Below are 25867 nucleotides of genomic sequence, written 5' to 3' on the forward strand. Positions count from 1 at the left end.
ACAATTACAGTAATGAAAATTTCAAGTGTTACTACTACAACTTATATTTCATTTATTTTAGAGGTAGATAAAGGATTAAAGTATGAGCAAAATTACAGGTTTTTAAAGTGTTATGCTTTAATTAATGTATTTATTTCCAAATTCAGAAGGGGTAAAAATTTTAGAATTATTAGTAAGGTGTTTTCAAATTTAAATTAGCAAAAACCTGCGGGAGCGTGTACTAAAATGGTATAGCTCCTCAAACATAATACTTCTAAAGTTGAGAGGCATTAAAGTGTTATGGAACTTTTATTGCGTATTTGTTTTAATTATTGTTTCTACTTAATTCTAAATCAAACTGACAACATTTGCAATTTATGGTAGCCATATTCCTTAATGACATTTATTTTTATGCAGGTTATTTTATGCTTAAAAATAGTTCAAAGTAGTGAAATTCTTAAACATTACAAATAAGCTAACCAGTTAAACTAAATTCAGTAGATTCATGCACTCTGAGGTCATTTACTATGATATGTAAAAATCAATGATGGTGCACAGACACATTTTAGAAAGCTAAAGTTACTATAAAATAAAATTCACTAAATTTTAATTAAAACCTATTATACAATAAAACTTTATTTACAAATATAGCAAGTTACTATATACATTTTAGTATGCAAATCTAGTATCCTTTTAAAACAATTATTTTTAACATAGCTATTAAACTAGTGTATTTTCTTTATAAGATTTTATTCAAAAATTTTCATTATATTTGAAATATTCCATGCAGATATAGTTTCTAGACCAGTCAATGGATTTTATTTAGGGTGACAATTTCAAGTTGGACCATGTCTGGAGGAGAAAAAATAAGTAAAAATGTAAGGCAGGCAGATAATATGAACACAGGTAAAGAATAGAAATTGTTCATTTTTATGTATACAGAATCTTACATTCTCAAAAATAAGTTATTACAATTTTATAGAACACAAATGAAAATTTAGTCACTTTTCCAGAAATTGTAGTAACGGGAAACAACCAAGTTGAAACAGAAAACCACATTTCAGAAAACACATATTTACACATACACACATGCATTTAGACATGCATTTGTGTGTGTGTGTACCCATTTATATTTATTTACTAACTTATGTAATCAGCTACTAAATATGTGATCACATCCTAGGCTTCACGGTAGCAATTAAAAGAAGAAAGACTTTGAACAAAGTAAAATATTCCATGAAAATAATACCTCACTGTGATGTAGAGAAGAACTTCAGCTTGAAATATTTGGGAACTGAATATCAGTATTGTATTTTTAATATAAGCACATGTACCATGATATATTTTCAAAAAAATAAATGGCTATAATGGAGGTGCTTGTCCAAGAAGAAACAGGAATGTACCTAATTAGCCTAGCTGCAGGGGTACAAGTAAAATCAGAAATGATAACAAAATTATCTCAAGGGAAGTATGCAAGCCATGCATTCCAACCTGCCAGCACCAGCTTACCTACGGGGATGTTCCTAGAGAGAGAGCAATTAGATATACGACTGGACAGCTTCAACGTTAAAACTGAACTGATCTACTTGCCATAAAGCCTCATTTTTGAATGCCACTCTTAAAGTGGCACTGAGGGTTTTCAAATATGATTGCAAAATTTTTTTTTAAAGATTTTTATTGGGGAATTGGGGGAAGGGGAACAGACAAGTTGCTGTCCTTTTGTTCTTCAGTCTAGTTGTGGAGGACGTTGCTTCACTGGCCCAAGTTGGCACCATCATTGCGCTCTTCCCTGGCGAGGCACATCAGTCGCCGGCTTCTGGACAACCACTCACTGCGGCTGCTGGCCGCTCACGCTGGCTGCTGGCTACACACGGTAGCCCATGGCAACCCACTGCCACAGGGGCTGCAGCCTAGGCCATCGCCGGCGACTCACAGCAGCCCAGCTCCAGGTTGAGCTGTTGTTCAGCATCTTAGCTGTTGAGGGCATTGTCACTGGCCCTCATATATGGGATCTGAACCGGGGATCTCTGGCATCCCAAGCCAGCTCTTAACCACCATGCCACTCGGCCGGCCCTATGATTGCAAAATTTAAGTTTGTGTTCTGCCGTGTATTCACTATACTATTCTGAAACCCTGAGCCATCACTGTCTCCAAAGTAGCCCAACATTACCTACTTTTTTTGTATAATTATCTTTGGTAAGCTAGCATTAGAAAAAGAATTGGTAGAGCTTGGGGGAAATGGTGGGAATGTTTATTTGAGAAATGGGTCCTGTATGTCCTTAGTCACCACTTCTTTCCTTCAGTGTCCCATGCAAAGTAAAGCCTTGAACAATATCATTGTGAAGTCAGCTTCCAAGATAAACCCTGCACCGGGGGAGGAGGCGTTCAATTGCTAGTTGCCCTGAGCATCATCATTCCCAAATCATAAAGGCAATGTAAGGTAACAGTTCACTTAAGAAGTATCTAGTTTAAAGGTCTGTTTGGGAAAATAGACTCTCAGACTACATTTGTAGACTAACAATCAGGGATGTACGTTGTTCAACAAAAAGTCACTGATTATTGTGCTGTTTACATCAGGCTTTCATAGGCCCTTAACTACCGCCTACTTATCCAAATATACAAAAACATTTTTTTTTTAAATTCTCTATTCCTTCCTTGGTTTTACAATCTTTCCTTTAAAATGCTAATTAATTAATTAATTAATTTTCTAATATTCAACTTCTTAAAGACTTTAAACTCTTATTTCAGCAACAGCGTTAAGCACCAAGCTTAAATGTGTTGTGACCTTTAATTCTTATCATACACATGAATGCTGCCCAAGTTATGCCTAATGTTGGGCAGATCTGTTTATTGTAAAGCTCCAAGCATGAATGACTCATGTCAAAATATGTTATAAATACAGGCATAATCAGAATCGATTAATTTAATTTTTTTATTCTACTTTTAAAGCTACCTAGAATATTCTGGCTAGTACACCATTTATGTCATCTTAATCTACATATTCCTACGAGGAGAAATGGCTTTTTTTGTTTGGTTGACTGAGTAAATTGGGACATTTGTGAAAGTGAAATTGCGTGCCATTCATTTTTACTACTGGAACAATTAGCACAAGCAAGAGTTTTCCTGGGAAAGCAAGGATGTATGGTCACCTTACTCATATTTCAGATCACTTAGGTTTTCGGGCTTATTCAAGCTAAAAGACATTTAGGGAAAGGAAACTGGGTAACTCCCAAAGCCTCTGGAAAGACCAGGCAGCCAGGTTGGCTACGTGTACAGAAACAAATGTGGATCCATAATCAGGATTGGTTCAAGTTGTGCCACAACCCTCCCCTTCTGAGGATGGCGCTGCCGCTGCCTCGCCAGTGGTACAACAGCTCTTGCAAGAGCTCCACCCTCAGCCCTGGAACAAAAGTCCATGGCCACAATTGTGCCCCATGCACCTTATCGCTGCCATCGCTACCATTGCCTGGGATAATTCTTCCATTCCTCTTCCGACGTGTTATTAGGTCTAATTCAAAATCCATGTGAGTCTAACTGGCCAGGCCAAGTCATATGATCTTCCCCAGTTTGGGAAAATGGGTGTCTATTGCTTTTATCTTTTATGATAGTATATGTGGTTCATCTGCAAAAGGTGGGAAATTGATCAGTATTAGGAATGGAGTAAGATTCTCCCAACAGCACAGCGTACAACAAAATATGATTTCCTAAGTTTGATACCAAAGCCTCTGATATTTTCATTGCTTTAGGCAACTGCTCATGTGAGATAATGCTTTTCTACAGCTTAATAATTACCATAAATATAAGAACTGCCAATTCCATAAATGTAAGAACTGCCAATTTCAACTGATTAGAAAATAACATGTTTTCTACTTTAATAGATAATATTTAATCATTTTTCCCTTGGACAATTCAAAACACCCTGTAAGATTTCCATTTTTCATGATATAGAAATCAAAATTAGTTAGTAGTACATAGAGCATATGCTGAAATCTAAAAGAGATAGTATTGACCTTAATTAACAGCCGATTAGACACTAGCTATCTGCATTATGTGATTTAATGGCCTTCACAAAATAGCATCCACCTCTGCTAAATGCATCTCTCTACCTGGCCTGCAAACAGTGCATGTACTTCTACTTTTAGAGAGTTATTTGCGGGAGACCAGCTCCCGCAGGTCCAGGGGTTCCCTCAGGTGGAGGCAGAGGCAGCGAGGAAAAAGGAAAAACCGAGCGGAGACACAGGAACGCTTTTCAAAGAAGAGAAGTGTCTCACTTTATTGTTACAGCATGTCCCTTTTATACTGGGCAGTTGACCTTTTCCAGAGTTAAACTTTTGCCCTTTTGGAAGTTGTTTTTCTCAGAGCTTTTCTTCCTCCTGATGTTTCTGTTATAGGGTACAGCCTGACCTGTTCTATGCTAATAACTAACTTATCATAACAATGTTTCAATTTCTACCTATAACAGCTTGAACAGAGTCCCTGCCCTGGCGCCTAAAGGATATTTACTACTTAGCAATTATTTCAAACACTACTGGCTAAACAGGATCTTAAGAATTATAAGGTGCATAACTTGTCTATCACTAAGAATCTATCACTAAGAAACTAACAGTAAAACAGAATTATCACAATATGTCTAAAACTCACTTATTTAGTTAAAGATAAACTAAATAACCAATATAAGAAGGGGTGTCAGATCTTTATCCTACTGGGGGCATCCAAAGGGGAATTTGAATTTTCCAAGACATAAAGCAGTATCTGTTTCTCAGTCAGAGCTTCAGAATTTGTCACAATAGCAGTGTGCTTGGCCATGTACAGACACTGAGACGCAGCTGGCTCCCAACAGTTATCCCTCTGGATCAATGAATTGCATATTCAAGAGTCATAAAAATGCAAATGGTGTCATTGTTCATCTTACATTTTTGCATTCTGGTGTTTTGCACACTGTAGGCATTACATGATATATAATGCTTGCAGGGTGTGAGTATTTGTATATGGCTTGCATGTACATATGTGTGGTAAAGGTGAATAATTAAATGATTTTAATAATTTCCTTTCTTGAAAACTGATGAAACAGAATTGGAGTACAATACATTTTTAAGTGGTGCATCATCTAGACATCATTTGAATATGAGAACTCTCAAAGAGAGAGTCAACTTTTGGCATGAAATAAATCCCAAAGAAGACATAATAATATATACTCGTATGGTACAGATAATAAAACTAGTGGGACAGAGAGAGATAAAGACAGAGGTTTTTACAAAAGAAAAAGGAGGAAGAAAGTTAATTCAGCCTCTTTAAAAATGTCCCACAGCCCTGAAATAACTAACATATTAGCAATTCTTGTTTTTGGTTTTATACATTTTAAAGTCCAATCAACAACCTGAAGACTTAACCTCACTTGGTCTTTATGATTTCATGACATTTTAATGTTTTGTTTTCACACCTGTTAGTTTCACAATCCACTTCCTCTTGCAAAAGCAGCAATGTGTCCCTATCATTAGAATTATCACACATTCACTGATGGTGCACCAGGTGCTGGGTACCGTACTAACTCTTATGGGATACACAAAATGTAGGTTAGGAACTCATTTTGTAGGGAAAAAGAGAGAATTTCATAAATATATGCATAATAATACAGGAGAAATATATCAAATGCACATAATGCATAGAAAACATGAAACTTAAAAGTCTACCTAAATAATTCATAGATTGTATCATTTTCCCAAGTCCCTAGTTTGTGAATTAATCCTGTCTCTGAACTTTCTAACTATTGTATTCTGTTCTACTCAATTTATCACTAATTCCTATACTGTAATATTTTACTGTTGGGGTGTATATGTCACATGATATCATATACCCAATATTCTGCTAGGTCACATATATAAAAAGATGAAATGATTTGATCACTGCCCTTGACAATGCTACACTCTAGTAAGGAATCAATGCTTCAAACAAATATATATATTTTTAAAGTTTATTGGGATGACAATGGTTAGTAAAGTTACATAGGTTTCAAGAGGTCAAACAAATAATTTGAAAAATATACATTTGGTAATTATTCTACTGAATACATTAAGAAGAAAAGGAGTGAGAGGCATAGGTGACTTGGTCTGGAAAGAGTCAAACAAATAATTTTAAGCTAAAATATTATCTTAAGAGTTAAACAGGAATGCAGGAGGCAAGCAATGTATTCAATAAATAATTTGAAATTTAAATGAATTTCCTGAAATAAGTGGGTAATTAGCATTGGCTTCACTTTAAAATACTGAGTTGAGTGGAAAATATTTTAAATGATAATAAATAGCGTTGGCAGCGTTTTAGAGAAATGGCAAATCTCATTGCTAGTGGCATATAAATTGGCAAAAATTTTGAGTAGGCAATTTGTTAATTTTTATCAAAGTCTTAATATATTTTTTCTATACTTTGACCTGGCAATTTTACTTCTAGGAACCTATAATAAGAAGATAAATAATATGTCCACAGTGTTTTATGTATAAAGTTGTTCTATGCAGCATTATTTATGAGAGCAAAACTTTTAGCAAAACCTAAATATCCAACAATGTGGAATTAGTTCTATGAATTATTTTATGACATATAAAGGAATTGAGACTCTAATATAATATAGTAGTGGATGTTTAATATCTGAATTTTTTCACAAATATATATTAAGTGCAAACAGTATATTACAAATGTGTGTGTATATGTTTGCACTAGTAATTTCTAGGCATTGAAATTCCAAGCATTTTAATGTTTTTGCTGTTGTTTTCAACATTCTTCAAAATCTATATAAGTAATATGTATTTATTTATCTTAAAATATAATACATACTACAGGAAGAGAGCTCTTCCTGTAAGTGATTATCTGCAAGGTCTTATATGATATATTTTAAAAAGTAGAATAGGTTTTTAGTAGACTTTATGAGAAAACCAGTCCCACTCCCCGATGGCCAAACCTATGACTCACAGCAATATGAGTATAAATTCAAAGTGATATGAACACAAGAAAACGATACTTCAGAACACAAAGTAAAAATGTAAAAATACTTTAATGTGTTTTCCTGGGTTTGCTGTTTATTTGATGATAAATAAAAATAGCTACGTGTTGAAAAGCTATTTACTATAAAATAAATATTTTAAACATATTTTATTGTTTTGCATTCAAGAGGCATGTAATATGATAATTATTTTGGCACTCCATCCCTAGAATATTATTTACTATCGACAAAAAGAAAATATGAAGAAGTAGAGGAAATCTTACAATTCAAGCACAGTCTTTTATAGGTGTAACTGATTTATGTACCCATCTCTTAGTTTACAATTGTTGTCACAGAAGGAAGAATTCCAACAACCCCTTTATCCTGTAAAACCTAGGAATTGATAGTAATAGATGAAACTCAGAACTAGTGAATTATATTCTTTAGTGGTTTTACATTTATTATCATCTTCAAGCCCTAGTGATTATGCAAATACACTAACAAAAACATCCTAAATCCGAATGTGAAAGTGTAAATAGGCAGGAGACACTCAACCTAATTGTTGTTACCAATTTGTGCTTTCTAATTCCCTCACCTTCTCCCTTATCTCCACATTACATTGTTTTGTACACCTGAAACCAATAAAAAATAAGTAAATAAAAATAAAACAAAATCACAATGTATAAAAAAAAGAGACAGTGGGCCTTTTCTGAAATTATTTTTGCAGAGTTTTAGATTTAGATAAAAAAAGAGTTTGAAGGGACCAAAAAACTTACAAACTCCAATAACTTGATTTACTAGTAAGGAGACTGACCTAAGGAGAGCTTAACTAAGGGAGTGGCATTGCATATTTAGAACAATTGGAGAATAGGAATGAGAGTAAAAGTGTGGTTCATGAGTTTGTAACTTTGTTACCTATGGCAAAGTCAACTGATACTATTTTACCTTGGTACTACTCAACATTCCTCAGTTACAATTATCACATCTATAAAGTAGGATAATAATATAAAATTTAGTATACACTAATCAGTTATTAGCAGTAGAGTAAAAAATGGTATGGATAAAGAAAGACTAAAGATGGACTTCCTATGTATAATTTTATATTTCTTAAATAAAAAGTATTACTTGTATTATTAAAAATTAAAACATAGGGCCACCCGAGTGGCTCAGTTGGTTAAGAGCTTGCTCAAGATTGTGAGCTCTGAGCAACAGCAGTTCGAGTCCCGGCCTGAGCTGAGCTGCCAACAGGGGGCAGGATGGCTCACCTAAAAAAAAAAATTAAAACAACACTTTTTAAAATCATTGTAAGGATTAAATAAACTAAAAAGTGAAAATACATTAAATTCATTAGTGTACTATATTCTACTCTTTCATCTTAAATATGTAGTGAACATATAGAAACATCTGGAAATTCGATGTCATTTGGGAAAACATAGACAATTAACTGATAACTCCTTTTTCAATTTTAAAGATTTTGTGATGTGTACATCTGACTTTTGTCACTTGAGAGATGAACCTGTTTGAGGCAGAATAAGAAAATACTAACTAACATTTCATGTTACAATTGAAATCCTTCCGGCTGCAGCCCAGAAATGAAACTACAGCCCTGAACAAATATTATCAATTCTCATCATCATCTGGAGTGTCCTTTATCTCAAACTCCTGAGATCATCTGTTATGAGAGGCAAAAAATTGAAGTAGTTCACTTGAGCTCAAATAAATATAGTAGAACCATTTGAAGAAGAGTTCTTGCCTAAGACATACATCCCTAAGGCATTAGAAATGTTAAGATCACATACACATTGCTAAATTTTAAAATTTCCCTTCAAGAAATTCACTGTTATACATATTCAAGAGTTAGCCTTTGAAGGGGTGGGTGTACTTTTCTAGACTGCTTTACTTCTCTGAACTATATTTATTATGAAAGTAACTATTTCTAAGAATTCCGTTAACTCATTAATGAAGAGACAGTTTCAATAGAGGTGTATGTGCCTGTCTCTATTCTTTGTTTGCAATTTTATAGTAATCTTCATATAAGTGCTGTAACCTTAATATTTTCTTCACCTTTCATTCCTTACTGGGCACTACCCCACTTCTTTTCTTACAGTGCCATTTGAAGAAGGTAGAAGAGGGGGAAATTTTTGTGAAATATCTAAGTATTAAAATCCTGACTGTAATTTTTCTAATGTGATTGGTGCTTTGAGGGGAAAGAAGCTCTCAGGGGAGAGAGAGATGCAGAGATTAATGGGTGTGTGTGGTGGGGGAGGGGAGGATCTGAGTCTCAATTGCTTGTTACATCAATTCTGTTCACTTAAAATCAATTTATATATGTTCTCTGGGTCTCTTCACATACTGTATTCAGCAAGTTGAACAAACAAGTAACCAATTAAGTTTAAAAATGTGATTTTAGATGATTACCATCAACATTTTTCTTCCTAAAAAGCCAGAATTTTTTTTTTGTCCCTTCTTCATTCAGTCTTGCTTTCTATCAATCACAGACACTGCTTGAGACACACCTTCCTTTCTCATGCTGGTTCCTGAGGCCAAGAAGTTTCAGACCTGAGTTCAATTACAAAGAAACAGAAATACCTTTCCTTTTAGTTTAACTCCCCCTCTATAACTGCAGTTCTCAACTACATAGCGTTTGTGTGTGTGTGTGTGTGTGTGTGTGTGTGTGTGTGTGTATGTGAAATGGTTTCAAATTGATTAAGCTCTTTTCCCAGTTTCTACGTGTGGTAATGGGTTAAATTAAATAAAAATAGGATTGGTTTAGAAGTGTAATAGGTTTCCAGATAAAGGCCTCCCCACCAATCTCCTCTCTCTCTCCTCTCCCCTCTCCCCTCTCCCTCTCTCTCTCTCCCTCCCTCCCTCCCTCCCCAGATCGACCTGAGCCTTCTTCCATGCCCTTCCACTGATTTTCACCAGACGACAGCAAACATTTAATTATATGAAAATATTATATATAGATATGAAAACTGTCCCCCTCTCCAAGAATTAGCTGCTGGATCAAGAAAAAAATATATCTCTACTCTTCCCTGAATTTCTCTAACTCCAACCCTTCCCCCAAATCTTTTACTCCCAGCCTTTGCAAAATGCATATGCCCTTGAATATTTGATCTTTTAAGCAGATTATTAGCAAGCTTGTAACAGCTGTCCAAATTGTGAAAACCTATTTAAAAGGGAAACTGGTGTAAACATGATCTCTGCTTCCACTGAAGAAAAGACCAAGCAACAATTAAAAACAAAATAAAAGTCCTATAAATTCCAAACCCTAAAATGAAACACAGTTTTTAGAATGTATTGATAGGAAAGGTGTTGACGCTGATAAGAAAAGTCAGCAAAACAGCCCTCCTAAGAGGCAGCATTTTCATATTTTCTCTCCTCCCTGTTGTTTGTAGAACTTCGTTTCTCTACGTTTCTCTATGCTCCTTCTAAGTTTGACGAAACCAGCGACTCCTTCCCTGGGAAAAGCCTGAGCAGTGTTCTCCCTCAGCGCCAGTGACCCAGCCAAGCATAAGCGCGGAGAGCAGCTGTCCGCTACCTGCCCAGAATGTTTGCCCCAAGCCTTAGAGGTCGGAGATTGCTATCTCCCCCTCTCAAAAAGCAACTAGTTATTTACTTGTATGCATTTTAAATGCGACCGAAGGGATGTGGGAACTCAGTGTGTGCGTGTGCGTGTGTTCTGTGCGCACGTGTGTGTGTGTGTGTGTGTGTGTGTGTGTGTGTGTGTGTGTGTGTTCTGTGCGCACCTGTCTGCTAGTGGATTTTTAAGAGCACTCACGAGACATATTGGGATTCCCCCCTGCCCCCTCCCTCCTTTTCCGGTTCTCAGTTAAAGCTTTCAGGTCTGGAATCAAAGACGTAAGTGTGTGCATTGTGTTTTCATCCTGCAGCCTTAAATAACATTCAAGAAATATCATCAGAGAAACCTGACTCGCAGTGAAACAATTGACTAAAATTCTATACCAAGTTTTAAAAAGAAAAGTATGTGCCTAAATTATATACCTTGCAACAAAAAAATCCATACCCAATTATGCTATTATGTGAAATATATGATATTAATATGTTTCAAATACCCACTTTGAACATGCCAAATAAAAAACGGTTTGAAAGACATCAAAAACCTTAAAACACGCTGTGCTGCAGAAACGGAAGAAATGAATTTAAAGCACCGATGAAAATGGCGTGCAGTATAATTACCACAAATTGCTGTTCGCTTGACACCCTGACACTAATTTTATTCAAGCCATTGGAAAATAAATGTTTTAAAAGCACTCCTTTCTAAACGCTGGAGCTAGTGGGGGTTGTGAGGTCATTAAGGGAAGGAAAGGGTAAAGTTTCCGGCACGCAAAAAGAATTAAATAATCCATTTAAAATAAAAGCATCTATGTGGATCGACAGCCTTTAATGCCCATATTTTTAACGCTTGCCCTGTACGTGAATTGATTTTTTTTTCCCTTCAGCATTCCCTCACCAGATGGATTTTTGCTACTGCAGATCAGCAGAGGGTGTCAGATCTTTCAGAGTGCACCAGGCTGGAACGAGCAGAGCTTCTTAGCAACTCTCTTCTTCCCCCTCCTCCCCATTCTCGCGCTCTCTCCCTCCCTCAGACAACTCGCCCCCCGCTCTCCACCCACTCCACGTAATTCCGAAAGAGCAGAAGAAAGAGAAGGAGAACAAGAAAAGAGCTAGTAACCGAGATCCGGAGCTCAGGAAAAGAGGCTGAAGAGGACCGAAGGGGAGGAAAGGAAAGAGATGGACAGCCACAAAACGCAGCGATTGCGGAAATTTTCCAGCGCCATTGGCTCGGCAGCGTGAGTCCTTTCGTCGGGCGTGATTTCAGCACCGGGGGGACTGGACAGCACCTCGGGGGGGGTACTTCTGGGCAACCCTCAGCCACAGTAAGAACTCCATCAGCAGCCTCCACAACAGAAGCCGGCGAAAACCCTGCTTTGTATCAAAGAGGCAAGGTCAGTCCGACGCACAGCCATGCACAGGCAGTGCGCCTGTACTACGCTGCAAACCCTCTGCTTGTTTCTCTAACATGCACTTGCTTCTAATTACTAGCATTGTTCCTTTCCTGATTAGTGAGGACCACTAGACAAGATTCTGTAAGGGTGCAATTTTAATTTATACGTATATATTTAACTTCTTTTAAGGGTTGAGAGGGAGTGGGGTTATTTTCCTACTTTTTTTTTTTTTTTTGCTTGCCTTGCACTACGTGCCTGGATAGTTTGTGGATATAATTATTGACTGGCGCCTGGGTTATTGCAGTGCGGGGTGGGGGGCTAGGGAAGAAGGAATCCACCCCCACCCCCCCAAACCCTTTTCTTCTCCTTCCCTGGGTTCGGACATTGGAGCACTAAATGAACTTGAATTGTGTCTGTGGCGAGCAGGATGGTCGCTGTTACTTTGTCATGAGATCGGGATGAATTGCTCGCTTTAAAAATGCTGCTTTGGATTCTGTTGCTGGAGACGTCTCTTTGTTTTGCTGCTGGAAACGTTACAGGGGACGTTTGCAAAGAGAAGATCTGTTCCTGCAATGAGATAGAAGGGGACCTCCACGTAGACTGTGAAAAAAAGGGCTTTACGAGTCTGCAGCGTTTCACTGCCCCGACTTCCCAGTTTTACCATCTATTTCTGCATGGCAATTCCCTCACTCGACTTTTCCCTAATGAGTTTGCTAACTTTTATAATGCGGTTAGTTTGCACATGGAAAACAATGGCTTGCATGAAATCGTTCCCGGGGCTTTTCTGGGGCTGCAGCTGGTGAAAAGGCTGCACATCAATAACAACAAGATCAAATCTTTTCGGAAGCAGACTTTTCTGGGGCTGGACGATCTGGAATATCTCCAGGCTGATTTTAATTTGTTACGGGATATAGATCCCGGAGCCTTCCAGGACTTGAACAAGCTGGAGGTACTCATTTTAAATGACAATCTTATCAGCACACTACCTGCCAACGTATTCCAGTATGTGCCCATCACCCACCTCGACCTCCGGGGGAACAGACTGAAAACGCTGCCCTATGAGGAGGTTTTGGAGCAAATCCCTGGCATTGCCGAGATCCTGCTGGAGGATAACCCTTGGGACTGCACCTGTGATCTGCTCTCCCTGAAAGAATGGCTGGAAAACATTCCCAAAAATGCCCTGATCGGCAGAGTGGTCTGCGAAGCCCCCACTAGACTGCAGGGGAAAGACCTCAATGAAACCACTGAACAGGACTTGTGTCCTTTGAAAAACAGAGTGGATTCTAGTCTCCCAGCGCCCCCTGCCCAAGAAGAGACCTTCGCTCCTGGCCCCCTGCCAACTCCTTTCAAGACAAATGGTCAAGAGGATCACGCCACCCCAGGGTCTGCTCCAAACGGAGGTACAAAGATCCCAGGCAACTGGCAGATCAAAATCAGACCTACGGCAGCAATCGCGACAGGCAACGCCAGAAACAAACCCCCAGCCAATGGCATGCCTTGCCCCGGGGGCTGCAGCTGCGACCACATCCCAGGGTCGGGTTTAAAAATGAACTGCAACAACCGGAACGTGAGCAGCTTGGCTGATTTGAAGCCCAAGCTCCTCAACGTGCAGGAGCTTTTCCTGCGAGATAACAAGATCCATAGCATCCGAAAATCGCACTTTGTGGATTACAAGAATCTCATTCTGTTGGATCTTGGCAACAATAACATCGCTACCGTAGAAAACAACACTTTTAAGAACCTTTTGGACCTCAGGTGGCTGTATATGGATAGTAATTACCTGGACACGCTGTCCCGGGAGAAATTTGCCGGGCTGCAAAACCTCGAGTACCTGAACGTGGAGTACAACGCAATTCAGCTCATCCTTCCGGGCACCTTCCATGCCATGCCTAAACTGAGGATCCTCATTCTCAACAACAACTTGCTGAGGTCCCTACCCGTGGATGTGTTTGCTGGGGTCTCGCTCTCTAAGCTCAGCCTCCACAACAATTACTTCATGTACCTCCCGGTGGCAGGGGTGCTGGACCAGTTAACTTCCATCATCCAGATAGACCTGCACGGAAACCCCTGGGAGTGCTCCTGCACCATTGTGCCTTTCAAGCAATGGGCAGAACGCCTGGGTTCCGAAGTGCTGATGAGCGACCTCAAGTGTGAGACTCCAGTGAACTTCTTTAGGAAGGATTTCATGCTCCTCTCCAATGACGAGATCTGCCCCCAGCTGTACGCGAGAATCTCGCCCACGTTAACTTCACACAGTAAAAACAGCACTGGGTTGGCGGAGACCGGGACGCGCTCCAACTCCTACCTAGACACGAGCAGGGTGTCCATCTCCGTGTTGGTCCCAGGACTGCTGCTGGTGTTTGTCACCTCTGCCTTCACTGTGGTGGGCATGCTGGTGTTCATCCTGAGGAATCGAAAGCGGTCTAAAAGGAGGGACGCCAACTCCTCGGCGTCCGAAATTAATTCCCTACAGACAGTCTGTGACTCTTCGTACTGGCACAATGGGCCTTACAACGCAGATGGTGCCCACAGAGTGTATGACTGTGGCTCCCACTCGCTCTCAGACTAAGACTCCCCAACCCGGGTAGAGCAGGGGAGGGGGAAAGACCATGCCCCCAAACCCGACCCCGGCCAGCATCCCAGGGGTCAGAGAAGCCCTGCCCCTAGTCCAGCGCGCCCCAAGTCTTGATCGACATAAATAAACAAACTATGAACTCGCTGTACCGAGAAGGTCTGATCCCTTAGCTCCGTTTTGGGAACAAAGAGCAGGCTGTGGCTGGGATCGCGGTGCCAAATCGCTCTCTGCTGCGAGCCCCTTTCGACACAGCCCACCAGGGGGCCTGGTCTAAGAACTGGCAATGTGCTCCCACTCTGAGGAGGGGCTGGTGAGGAGGGCTGTCGTGGTCCTATACATATATACATATACCCACATCTATATAGAGAGATAGATATCTATTTTTCCCCTGTGGATTAGCCCCGCGAGGAGGGGGGCGTGATGGCTCCCTGTTGGCTACGCAGGGAAGGGCAGTTGCACGAAGGCATGAATGTATTGTAAATAAATAACTGACTTCTGAGAAAAACAAAAAGTGCTGCATGGCTCGCATGGAATCCACGCGCTCCAGGGACGCTGCCCTCCCCGGCGGCTGGAGACGGCGTCACGTTCACAGCACCCACCCTCTTACCTGATAAGTCCCATCGTATCAAACTTTCTATAAACAAAATACAGTATAATCAGAAAGTGCCATTTCGCCATTATTTGTGATCGGTAGGCAGTTCAGAGCGTTCGTTTACTGTGAAAAAGAAATGTAAAGGTTTTATTTAAGACATTTGCATGGCTAGTCATCAGTCCATTTTATGAGTTAAAAATGTATTTTGTTGAGACGTTTTATGGGTTGTTTTGGGTTCGTTCTTTTATTTTGATGGTGATTTTTTTTGTTTGTTTGTTTTGGAGGGGGAATATTTTTCTATACATATCCAATAATGCCTTCCATCTGAATGTAAAATAAGTCTCCATGATTTCTATTATAGTATCAGTGTAATTATTAAAAAAAAACGAAAGATTTTGAGGCAGTTAAGCATGACCAATTAATGTCACTCTAGTGCTTAGGCTGCGATCCTACGGTAGCAATTCTGTGCTGGTGTAAATCTTACTTACAAAGTAGGAAAAAAAAAACCGAGGAGGCACGTGAAACTTACTAATTCTATTCGAGGATTTTATAATGGCATATTTTTTCAGTATTAAAGTGAAAATGTTTTCAACTCTGGGTCCTTACATTTTTCCAGCTTCATATTTGCAACTGGTAAATTGGATTTGCGGTGGAAGGGACGGGGGAGGGGCACAGTTGGGGGTGGATCCTTCCTGGAGCTACTTTAAGGCTCCTTCTCTAATCCTCTTACTTGGCTTTTTACCTTTTAAGTAGTTCCCTTCCCCCTCCAACCCCACCTGGAGTTTTCCAGCCTTTCCTGTGGCTGAAGTGAGGTCTTCCCCCAACAGCGCCCTCCCTTTTTCTCCCGCTCCTTATGCGGCAGTGAATCCCTTTATTAATACTGGAAATCCCTCCTCCTGCTGCTGCTGCTGCTGCTGCTGCTGCTGCTGCTGCACACACTGCAGATATATTAAGGATGTTAGTAGAGATTTGATTTAATTGACTCTGCCTAGATCGGTCTCATTAAACAGAGTGGAGATTTCATTGGTCAGCACTCTTCGATGAAAGACAACCCTAATGAGTGGCATTTGAGATGCTGCTGGCGTTTTGAATTCAACATCTGCTGAAAATGGTAAAACTAATTAGTGCCCACCCACCCTCCCTGCCCCAGCAACTGCGTATTAAAATTTGTTAAAACACTTATCTTTATGGAAATCAATCATTATCCTAAAGAAGTGTTTCTCTCCCATCATTGGGATTTTGGGTTGTGGCCCAGTAATTAACAAGAACAGCATTGAACGGTTTGGGTTTGAATTTTATGAGCCAGTGTAACTCTGGCCTCAATCATATTCCTCTGGGATCTCTAAGCAGTCCATTTTTATCAGCAGTTAAGCGACAAAAAGCAAACAAAAGTACACATGTTGATGGGGCCTGCATTCCACCACATATCCACCCTTGAGAATGTTAAAAGACTGCAGACCACAGGGGGAAAAACAAATTATAGGATTGTAAATCAGCTAATGAAAGCCCCTAAAGCAGTTGTAAGAAGATTTGCCTTCTAGAACTCATATCTTAAAGAGAAATAATTTCCCAGAACAGTGATGTTCTGGAGTATGTATTATTTATTTTAATGCTTTTTAAAATAAAATCTTTATGACTATTCCTAAGGCCATTCATCATTTCCTCTCTTGATTCTTTTGTTTGTGGACTACATTTCATAGTGTTAAAATTGTCACCTACGGATATTATGGGTTGTTTTTTTGTTTATTTTCGTATGAAGGCCTTAATTCCTGTTATGGGAAGTAAAACTGGTTTCCTGGTAAATGAACAACAGATTTATTTGTGGTAGAAGAGTAGAGGGAGGGGAAGAGTCATGTATTCAACAATATTGTGACCCTAGAAGAAAAAGAAAAGATGGTAGATGTTCTAAGTCTCTGGTAGAAAGTAACACAACAAAAAATACCTAGTGAGTTATGATAGTATTTTTAAAAACTGATGCATAATTAATCTAAGTCAAGAAACAAGAATTTCTCCTAGAAGGTGTGCACTGGGGCAGGAATGTTTCTTCATGCTAATTAAAAAGAAATTATACTATAGAAGATAAGGTTAAACAGGTATAATTATTTTTTAAATATTAGCTTCAATGGTTTTTCAGTAGTCATTATATACTAGGCATGTGCTAAGGGGTTTACATTATTATTTAACTTAACCCTCACGACCACAGTATAATTTTATAAGATACTGCTATTTTCATTATATCAATGAGAAAATGGGGCTTAAGGAGAGTAAACAATAAATCAATTGGAACCTGCTAAATAGCGGAGCTGGATTTAAACTCCAACACCTCATTCTTTGAATGGAGTAGTCATATATATTTACCTGATAACCTCTTCAAGAAAGCTATTCTTGAAAACATAGATAGCTGTAAAAATACAATATAACAAATTAAGGGGCAGGTTGTATCTTCTTAATTGACTATGCTTTGGTGGCCCTTGGTATTTCCAGTATGTCTTGCACCAAAGAAAATTGTCCTACATTTAGAAAAGATAACATTAGTGTGCTCTCCAAGAGTGTATAAGATTAAACATATAAGAAAAAAGATGAATATTCTATTTGAATTTATGAATTATAAAAATTCAAATCAATAAATCTAATTTATATATGAATTCTAAACTATTAGGATTATCAAACATTTAATATATAATAATAAATGTTAAAATTATTTAGGAAAGATGTCCAATGACTCATATATAAGAACACTCATTGTAAGTATTAATATATTAATATAATTAGTTTGGTTTGCAAGATACATAATACATATGGTCTTACCATATAACTGTCATTTAGATGTGCTTAGCTTCTTGTTTTTGTTTTATCTTTGCATAAAATTCTTGTATAATTGTAGTTACCATTTGCTTTAGTTGAGATATCTTGTTTTGGATAAATCATCCAAAGGATAAATCATCCTGTAATTCACCAAAGTTAAAGAGATTTTAGTTGAGCCAGATGGAAAAGGAGGAAAGAAGGAAATATCTTATTTAGTTTCATTGCTTTAAAGAAGGTAATAGCTTCTGTGGCTTCTGCTGTAACTAAGAATATCTTAGAATTTAAGTTGTTGCCATAGAAATTTATTGTTTATGCATTTTTACATGTTTACCCAGGAGGAAGCTGGAATAGCTGATCTAACAGTAACATAACAGGATTCTTTTTTCTTAACAGTATTTATATCAGATTTAATTAGAATAGTCAGGCATTTTAATAATTATTAAAGTTATATTGGTGATTCCAAGAACAGTTTGTTAAATTAGCTTTTTCTATGTTGCTAATAAATGTTATTGGTATGTACAGAGAGATGGACAAATTTGCAAGGGTGAACACAGAAGTGTGTGTTTTTAATGTGTTGGTAGAATATTAAATAGAGTAGTTTCTAATTCTGCTCTTTTGCTATCTGATTTATAAATATTTTTTTATTTGTATGCTTATTTGAAGAAAAAAATGGATACATGAAATGTGCTAAAGAATGAGTTTTAGCAATTATTAATTTTTGGTCCATTTTCTCTCTTATTTCAATGTATTCCAAATGTAACATATTTAATTTTTAAAAGATCAATTCTGTATAATATCACCAGATATAGGAAATGCATACTCAAGATTTTTAAATTATATGGTTTCAGTGTGGCCCTAAACCATAAAACAAAGAAGGCTAAATTAAATAAATTTCACATAATCCCCTGGCATTTTCTCCCCTCTATAAAGTTGCTAAAATTTTTTATTATAAAAAGTAACACACAGGACATGCAGGACTTTCTTCTTGGTGTTCAAACTTAAAGAAATGCCACTAAATGGTTTCATGAAAGCACATGTTACAAACAGAACAATCCTGAAACCTGAACCAATATTGACTCTGTGATGGCCTATCAAAATTTGAGTGGGTTTCAGAAAAAATTAAATAGTTAAGATAATAACAAATTAAGTGTTTAAGAACTACAATTTTGTAATGAAATGAACCACTGAAGAAATCATCTTAGAATACTGAAGCCGGGTATAACCCCTTGGCCTAAATTGACTGGCAATTTCAATGCATTGGCTTAGACCTCAATTATGTAATTAATTACTCTTTTCCTTTCATTTACTTGCTAAATATATAATATATTACATACTTGAAATATAATCATATTTCCTTCTTGAACTTTACCCAAAGCTTACAGGATAACTATATAATAGCTTAAAGAATTTTGAATGAGTTAGAACCTAAATGTTCAATTGGCAATAATTATCGGGCAACTGCTACATAAAAATACTGTAGAAGCTCTCTTGGGAAAATAAAATAAGGCAGTATAGCCTCAAGGAGTTTACAACCTATAAATATACCATATATACGTCACCATAATTATAGACTATTATGCCATTGGCAATTTTTAAAAGATGCCATTAGAAAATTTTGTTTCTTTCAAATATGTTAGGTTTTTGGCCATTTGGATAAGTACAGTTGTCACATCAGTTTTATTAGCTATTATGCAGATAGTTAAACATCTTAAAACAATATTTTAAAATGAAAGAGGTACTTTACAAGTTTTACTTTGCTAGTTTATTTTCATTTCTTCTTTTATAAAATGGGAAAAATATCTGCTATTTTGTGACTTCAGTTTTCTGAGTAATCGTTCTAAAAAGAAACAAACAAGCCAGTTTTTACCTTAAGTGAATGACTGATAATTTTTTTCAATTTTAGGTATTTGAGAAATCAAATATAAGTTTAGAAACTTGAATAAAATATTTTAAGATAGCATAAGAATTTCAGAACAGTTGTCTCTGGGTATTTAGCTTTGATTTGTGTTTATATATTCAAAATAGATAACAGAAACCATAATGTCATATTATGTATACTTTTATCATTGTACTGTAAAGCCAGTAACCCCTAGCCATTTCTTGTATAGTAAAACCTGATCTTCAATGACTTAGTAGTATGTTCCAGGTGCATAAGTCCACAAAGGTTTAACAAACAGAATGCACTAAGCAAAGCCATGTATTTAATCAGTTCTATGCCTTATTCTCTTTGCCTCTAACTCCATTTCTTTTCTTGGCAGAAAAATACAGGAAGGAAACATGTTCAGCTGCAGCCAGCAATAGAAAAACTCAATACATAGTGAAAAATGAGAAGTGCCTCAAATGCAGATAATAAATGGTCAATCCATAGTGCTTTCAATGAAGCCGTCTCTCCCTCTCAGGAAAGGGGGATGAGTGGACAGGGGTCACTATTACCATAAGCAATAATGGATCTTCCCAGATTCTTTGATATTGATTGTGTACTTTTCTTTTTTAAGTCAATTTATTTTTAACATTTCCAAACTGCACATGATCTCCAGAAATAAATACTCATTATCATGATAGCAAGATGATTTAAATAGTATTACATGTACATATGTAGAAGATTTTGCTGCTTTTATAAAACAATTGGATTACAAAATGAGGGAATTTGAAACCAGTCATTGTCTACACATTACAGTATACTCTACCTGCTATAGTCCAGGTATTTAGTTTTATTAAAATAATTATTTTATATAATTATAAGTAATTCCACATGACTAAATTATTATACCAGAAATATTTTTCTGTATAATATGTTAAATGGTATCATAATTATTTGTTAATTTCTGTTAAGTTAGATAATATTTGTAGCTAATCAATTCAGTTGTGAGTCCAGTTAACTTTAGGTAATTAAATTTATTTAGCACTGGATTGTGTTTTGGTGGCCATACAAAAAATGGTTGAGTATAGTTTTGTCATCACTGAGTTAGAAATTTATGTTAGTGAACTTCTCAAGGTTCCTAAATAATGGATTTAAATTGGTTTAGCCTATTATCAGTTGAATTGAAAGAAAATGAAATTACTAAAGCAAAAAGTTTAATGCTGTTAATCTCTCTGTTTCCTGAAAGACAGAATATTTTTCAGTGTCTCAATACATGCTTTAATGAGGGAATTTAACCTTAGTTATTTTTTTGATCAGAAAATGTTACATTTTTTTTATTTTTAAGGAAAACTTTGGATGACATTTGTATTTTTCACCAAAATGGTCATCTCTCCAACAAATCAGATTTCAAGGTACAGATGGTATTTTGTATAATTAGACACTAAGACATAAGAAATAGAGTATTCCAAGAAGGTGTTACATCTTATGGTGTAATATCATGAGAAATAAGACTTAAAGCCAAGAAATTCACAGCTGGAAATAGCAGTTATCCCCAAGAAATGAATTACATGGAATGTTATATTACTATTTTAACTTAAAATTTATAACATCAAATTAAGAAGAAAGATCAGAGCACTTTTGAACACTATCTATGTAGGCATGCCATCACCTTTAGCCAGTCCAAAACTATGTATACCACAAGATTTTTGTAATATAGAACATTTTTTTCAGCATTTTTACATGGATAGTTAATAAAGTGCCTATTAAATTAACATCTCTGCAAGCTCCATTTACACACTTGGTGAGTAATCAAATACATAGACTAGAAATATAATTATTTTCTTTTATAAATGCAGGTTTTTCATATATCTTAAACTAGTATGACATATTTGAAGAACAGAAATTTCAGTCTATATTTATATTGTCTATTAGACCATGATTGAGAGATATTTTGACTACAACCTTTATAATAGTGTATTCTTCAAGGCTAATACAGTTGTCAGTGGTGTATGTACCACCTAACTCAAGGCATTTCAAGGCAGCAGCATAGCATTGGTGTCAGGGAGATACATTTTAATGAAGCCAAATTCAGAAAACAAAAACAAAAACAAAAAAAAAAGAAAGAAAAACAACTAGGGACGATGGAAATTTTACGGTGCAATCGAAGTAAAACAAATTTGTTGGTCACCTACTATATGCCACGTGCTTGCTGAAGATGTTCTAAAGATAAAAAAATACACTGGATTTTTGCTCATCTAAATTTACATTCTATATAGGATTACAGAGAACTAAACACAAATAGTGGTTAAGATACACTTATATAATGAAGCGTTATGAATGAAATAAAATGGGGAAAGGGGTGATGATATATTTTGGTTTTTTTTTATGGTGGTCATGGAAGTCCTCTCTGAGGAAATGACCCATGAACTGAGTGAAGAAATCATAAGAGGCAATTTTCTGAACATTAGGAGCTTAATCCTGACAAATCATCAAGTTAAAAAAAATTCCTAACTTATAATTGAGCATGGGATGTTTTAGGTCTATAAAGAAGGTGAGAATTGCTGATATCTGACCATAGGCAGAGATGAAGTTGGAGAGACAGAGAAGCAAGGTAATGCCTCATAAGCCACAACAAGGAATTTGGATTTTAGCTCAAGTATAACAGAGTTTTAAGCAGCCAAGCGATATGATCCAAGGAGTATATTTCAATAGCCATTTTGGCTTACTTATTGAAAATGAAATATAGGGGGCAAAAGTGGAAGGCAAGGACCTGCTATTACAGAGATTAGGAAAGACCATGGTGCTGTCTTGGACAGTAGTGGTCGTAGTGGAGATGGACAGAAGTGGAGAACTGAGTGGTAAATTTTTTGTATCCAACAGAAGGGTAATGGAGCAGATGTGGAGTTAAAGAATGGAAAAAGTTGTGTGTGTGTGTGTGTGTGTGTGTGTGTGTGTGCTGTATCAATTCACTTGATGGGGGTATCTTTTATTGAGAAGCAAAGGCTGGAGGAAGGAAGTGTCAGGTTTTAGAGTAGATTTTGAAAATGCTATCTTTTACATGCCTATTTACATCTTTGGGCAGGCTGTTGGACATGGAGAGATGGAGCTCAGAGAGAGTTTAGGGAGGAATATATAGTCTTGGAATTCATCATTGGTGTTTTATTTATGGTTCCATTTTTATAAAATTAAAAACTAAGCCTAAGGTTGCATTTAATTGCTGTACTCTACCTGCAGGGCAGATGTATTGAAAGTTGAATGTAAACTTCACTTTATGTTATTTATTTATTTTTATTTACTTATTTTAAAAAATATTTTATTGGGGAATTGGGGGACGGGAACAGACAAGTTGCTGTTCTTTTTGTTCTTCAGTTTACTTGTGGAGGACGTCGCTTCACTGGCCCATGTTGGTATTATCATTGCGCTCTTCCTGAATGATGCAGATCAGTCTGGCCTCTGAATGGCCGCTCACTGCGGCTCTTGGCAGCTCACACTGCCTGCCAGCCACTCATGGTAGCTTACGGCAGCCCACTGCAGCAAGGGCTGCAGCCTACACCGTTGCGGGCAACTCATGCAGCCCAGCTCCAGGTCGAGCTGTTGTTCACCATCTTAGCTGTAGAGGGCAGTGTCACTGGCCCTCAATGTGGGATCCGAACAGAGGCCCTACTGCTCAGAGCTGGTTTCCCAAACCAGCTCTTAACCATTGCGCCACTCAGGGCCCTAAACTTCATTTTAGACACAACTGATCTAGGAAAGGTATGAAATGTGTAATATTTTAATATCTATACATTTTCCCTCAAACCAGAAGACTATATATAAAACCTAGCAAAATGTTTATTTATAAAATTCAATTGAAAAAAGAAACCATAGTGTGGGAAAGGATAAGACAGCCTATGACATAAAGGTACAATGTAAACTTTAAATTGAAATACTTAAGCTCTTTGCTTTAATACGCATATTTCTGAATCACAGGGAAACAAACTTATCCATTACCAGTGACAAGAGACATGATTTTTTTTTCCCAAGAGGAATGATTTCTGGCACAGGAAGATTAACTTTTGTAATCAATAATAAGACAAGAAAGAGAATCAGACCATTCTTATTTGGTAGTTATTCAAATGTCGCACTCTTTTTTGGAAGCTTGTAATTTATCCTTGCTTGTGGGCAACTCTGTGGTCTGGTTGTCTCTTAAAAACTTGAGGCCCCATTTGGTATTTAGTCTGACCTGTGAGTAGACAGCACAATAAAAAAGGTTTCATGTTTTTTTCATATAACCATTTATCCACATCATTCATCCCACTGTCACCAACTGTCTCTAATCCCTAACGACTTAAATGTAATTGAACTTAATCCTCTAAGTAAATTGTAATTATTTTTCATTTTATTTTAGCCTGGCTGCAATTCAAATACTCATTTTGGACATTGTACTGGGGTGGTTTTCCCTCTTTATAAGGCTCTGAAAGACTTATGCATGTGTGTAATGTCATGTTGGAAATATTCAGCTTATTCTGCAAAGGAAAGTTAAAAGCTGGCTGAGACCTCTGGTTAGTTTCCCCAACACAGCCTCATGGAGAGTTCAGAGTCTTTGGGGTCACACATGGTGTCCAGAGGGCCTCAAGTCTGCACTGGGTTCTCCTCTAACTCACCCTGTGATCCTATGCAAGGCTCTTACTTCCAGGGAGTCTCAATTTTCATACCTAAAATGAGACGGTTAGACTAGAATCAAGTGGTCAGAAAGCTTTTTCTGTAATGGGACAGATAATAAGTATTTTAAACTTTGTGTACTAAGATGCAAAAAGTCGGATAGTATGTAGATATTTTGTACATATGTATATTATGTGGATAATAGGTATAAAATGAGAGAAAACGAATTTCTAAAAATTTTGTGTTGACAAAATTCAAAACTTCATTTTACAGACACTGAAATTTGAATACTGTATAATTTTAATATGTCAGAAAATATTTTTCTTTTGATTTTTTTTAACCATTTAAACATATGTAAACCATTTTTAGTATACAGGCAACATAGAAATAGGCAGCAGGACTGATCTGGCCTGTAGGAGGTAGTTTGCCAATCCCTAAACTAAATAGGTGAAATCCCTCTAATGAAGCTCCAATAGAATCTATATTATATATTCATTAAAACATCTCAAAATATTTGGTTTTATGCAAATTATATCAAATTTTAAATATGTAGAATATTTGTCTAAGTTTTTTCTATTCAGTGTATAGATACTTTAAATTATGCCAGGGAATTTTTATCAGTATATAATTATAAACATGTATAAAGTAATCCAAGGATAAAATAATGATTGAAGAGGGTTGACGATAAACTAATCATTCTTGATGAAGAATTATTAGAGTGGTTAAGAGTCCCATCTTTTGAATCAGACTGTCTCAATTCTGATACTAGCTCTGGCTAACTGTATGAACTTGACAAAGTTATTAACCTTATAGCTCCTCGATTTTCTCACTTACAAAATGTAAATGACAATGATAGTCCCTACCTCATAGCAATGCTGTGAATATTAAATGTATTAATACACTTAAAATGCTTAAATGAGGTTTTGATACATTATGAACTTTCAGAAACAATTAGCAATTATTGATATCTCTTTATTGCATAAATAATTTTATATAATCTTGAAAGCAGTTATATCTAGGAGGTCATTTATTTAAATTATTATTTTATAAATAAAGAGTGTGAGGATTAGAAAGCAAGTTTCCTGGGAGTGCACTGCACAGTGGTAGAGCTAAAATGCAAAACCAGATAGGAGGGACTTTAAAACAAATGTACAAGTGGGCATCTGATGAGAGATTTTCAGTGTGTATCTACCCCAACCTTCTGTGACATTTTTCTGGCATCCATGTTGCTGTTTTTCCTGGGATTGCAGGTACATAATGCTATTTTGTTACCTATCACTATCCCACACCTACTTTGAAGTAAACACAAGATATTTTTTAATTGATACAGTTAAATTTATCCCCTCTCCCCAATTGCTCTACTACTGAACAGTAACTGACACTAAAATTTCATTTCTCTTTCTTTTGTGCCTCCACTTTTTAAGCTTCTTTTAAATTTCTACATTGTAGCTGATTTTATTATAGCTAATCCAAG

General features: G+C 36.8%; 1 protein-coding gene across 1 annotated transcript; it reads left to right on the top strand.

The window, feature by feature from the left end:
• Positions 1-11463: 11463 nt before the first annotated feature.
• On the top strand, positions 11464-16733 carry SLITRK1 (SLIT and NTRK like family member 1). Its single transcript, XM_019629468.1, has one exon. The coding sequence runs from the start codon at positions 12398-12400 to the stop codon at positions 14486-14488; it is 2091 nt and encodes a 696-aa protein (XP_019485013.1). The 5' UTR covers positions 11464-12397; the 3' UTR covers positions 14489-16733.
• Positions 16734-25867: the final 9134 nt, after the last annotated feature.

The sequence above is a fragment of the Hipposideros armiger genome, unplaced genomic scaffold, assembly GCF_001890085.2.
Source record: "Hipposideros armiger isolate ML-2016 unplaced genomic scaffold, ASM189008v1 scaffold_858, whole genome shotgun sequence".
In the NCBI taxonomy this organism is placed as follows: Eukaryota; Metazoa; Chordata; class Mammalia; order Chiroptera; family Hipposideridae; genus Hipposideros; species Hipposideros armiger.

What these genes read in the sequence shown, in the direction of transcription:
- SLITRK1 (XM_019629468.1), top strand. Translation starts at nt 12,398, where the DNA reads ATGCTGCTTTGGATTCTGTTGCTGGAGACGTCTCTTTGTTTTGCTGCT.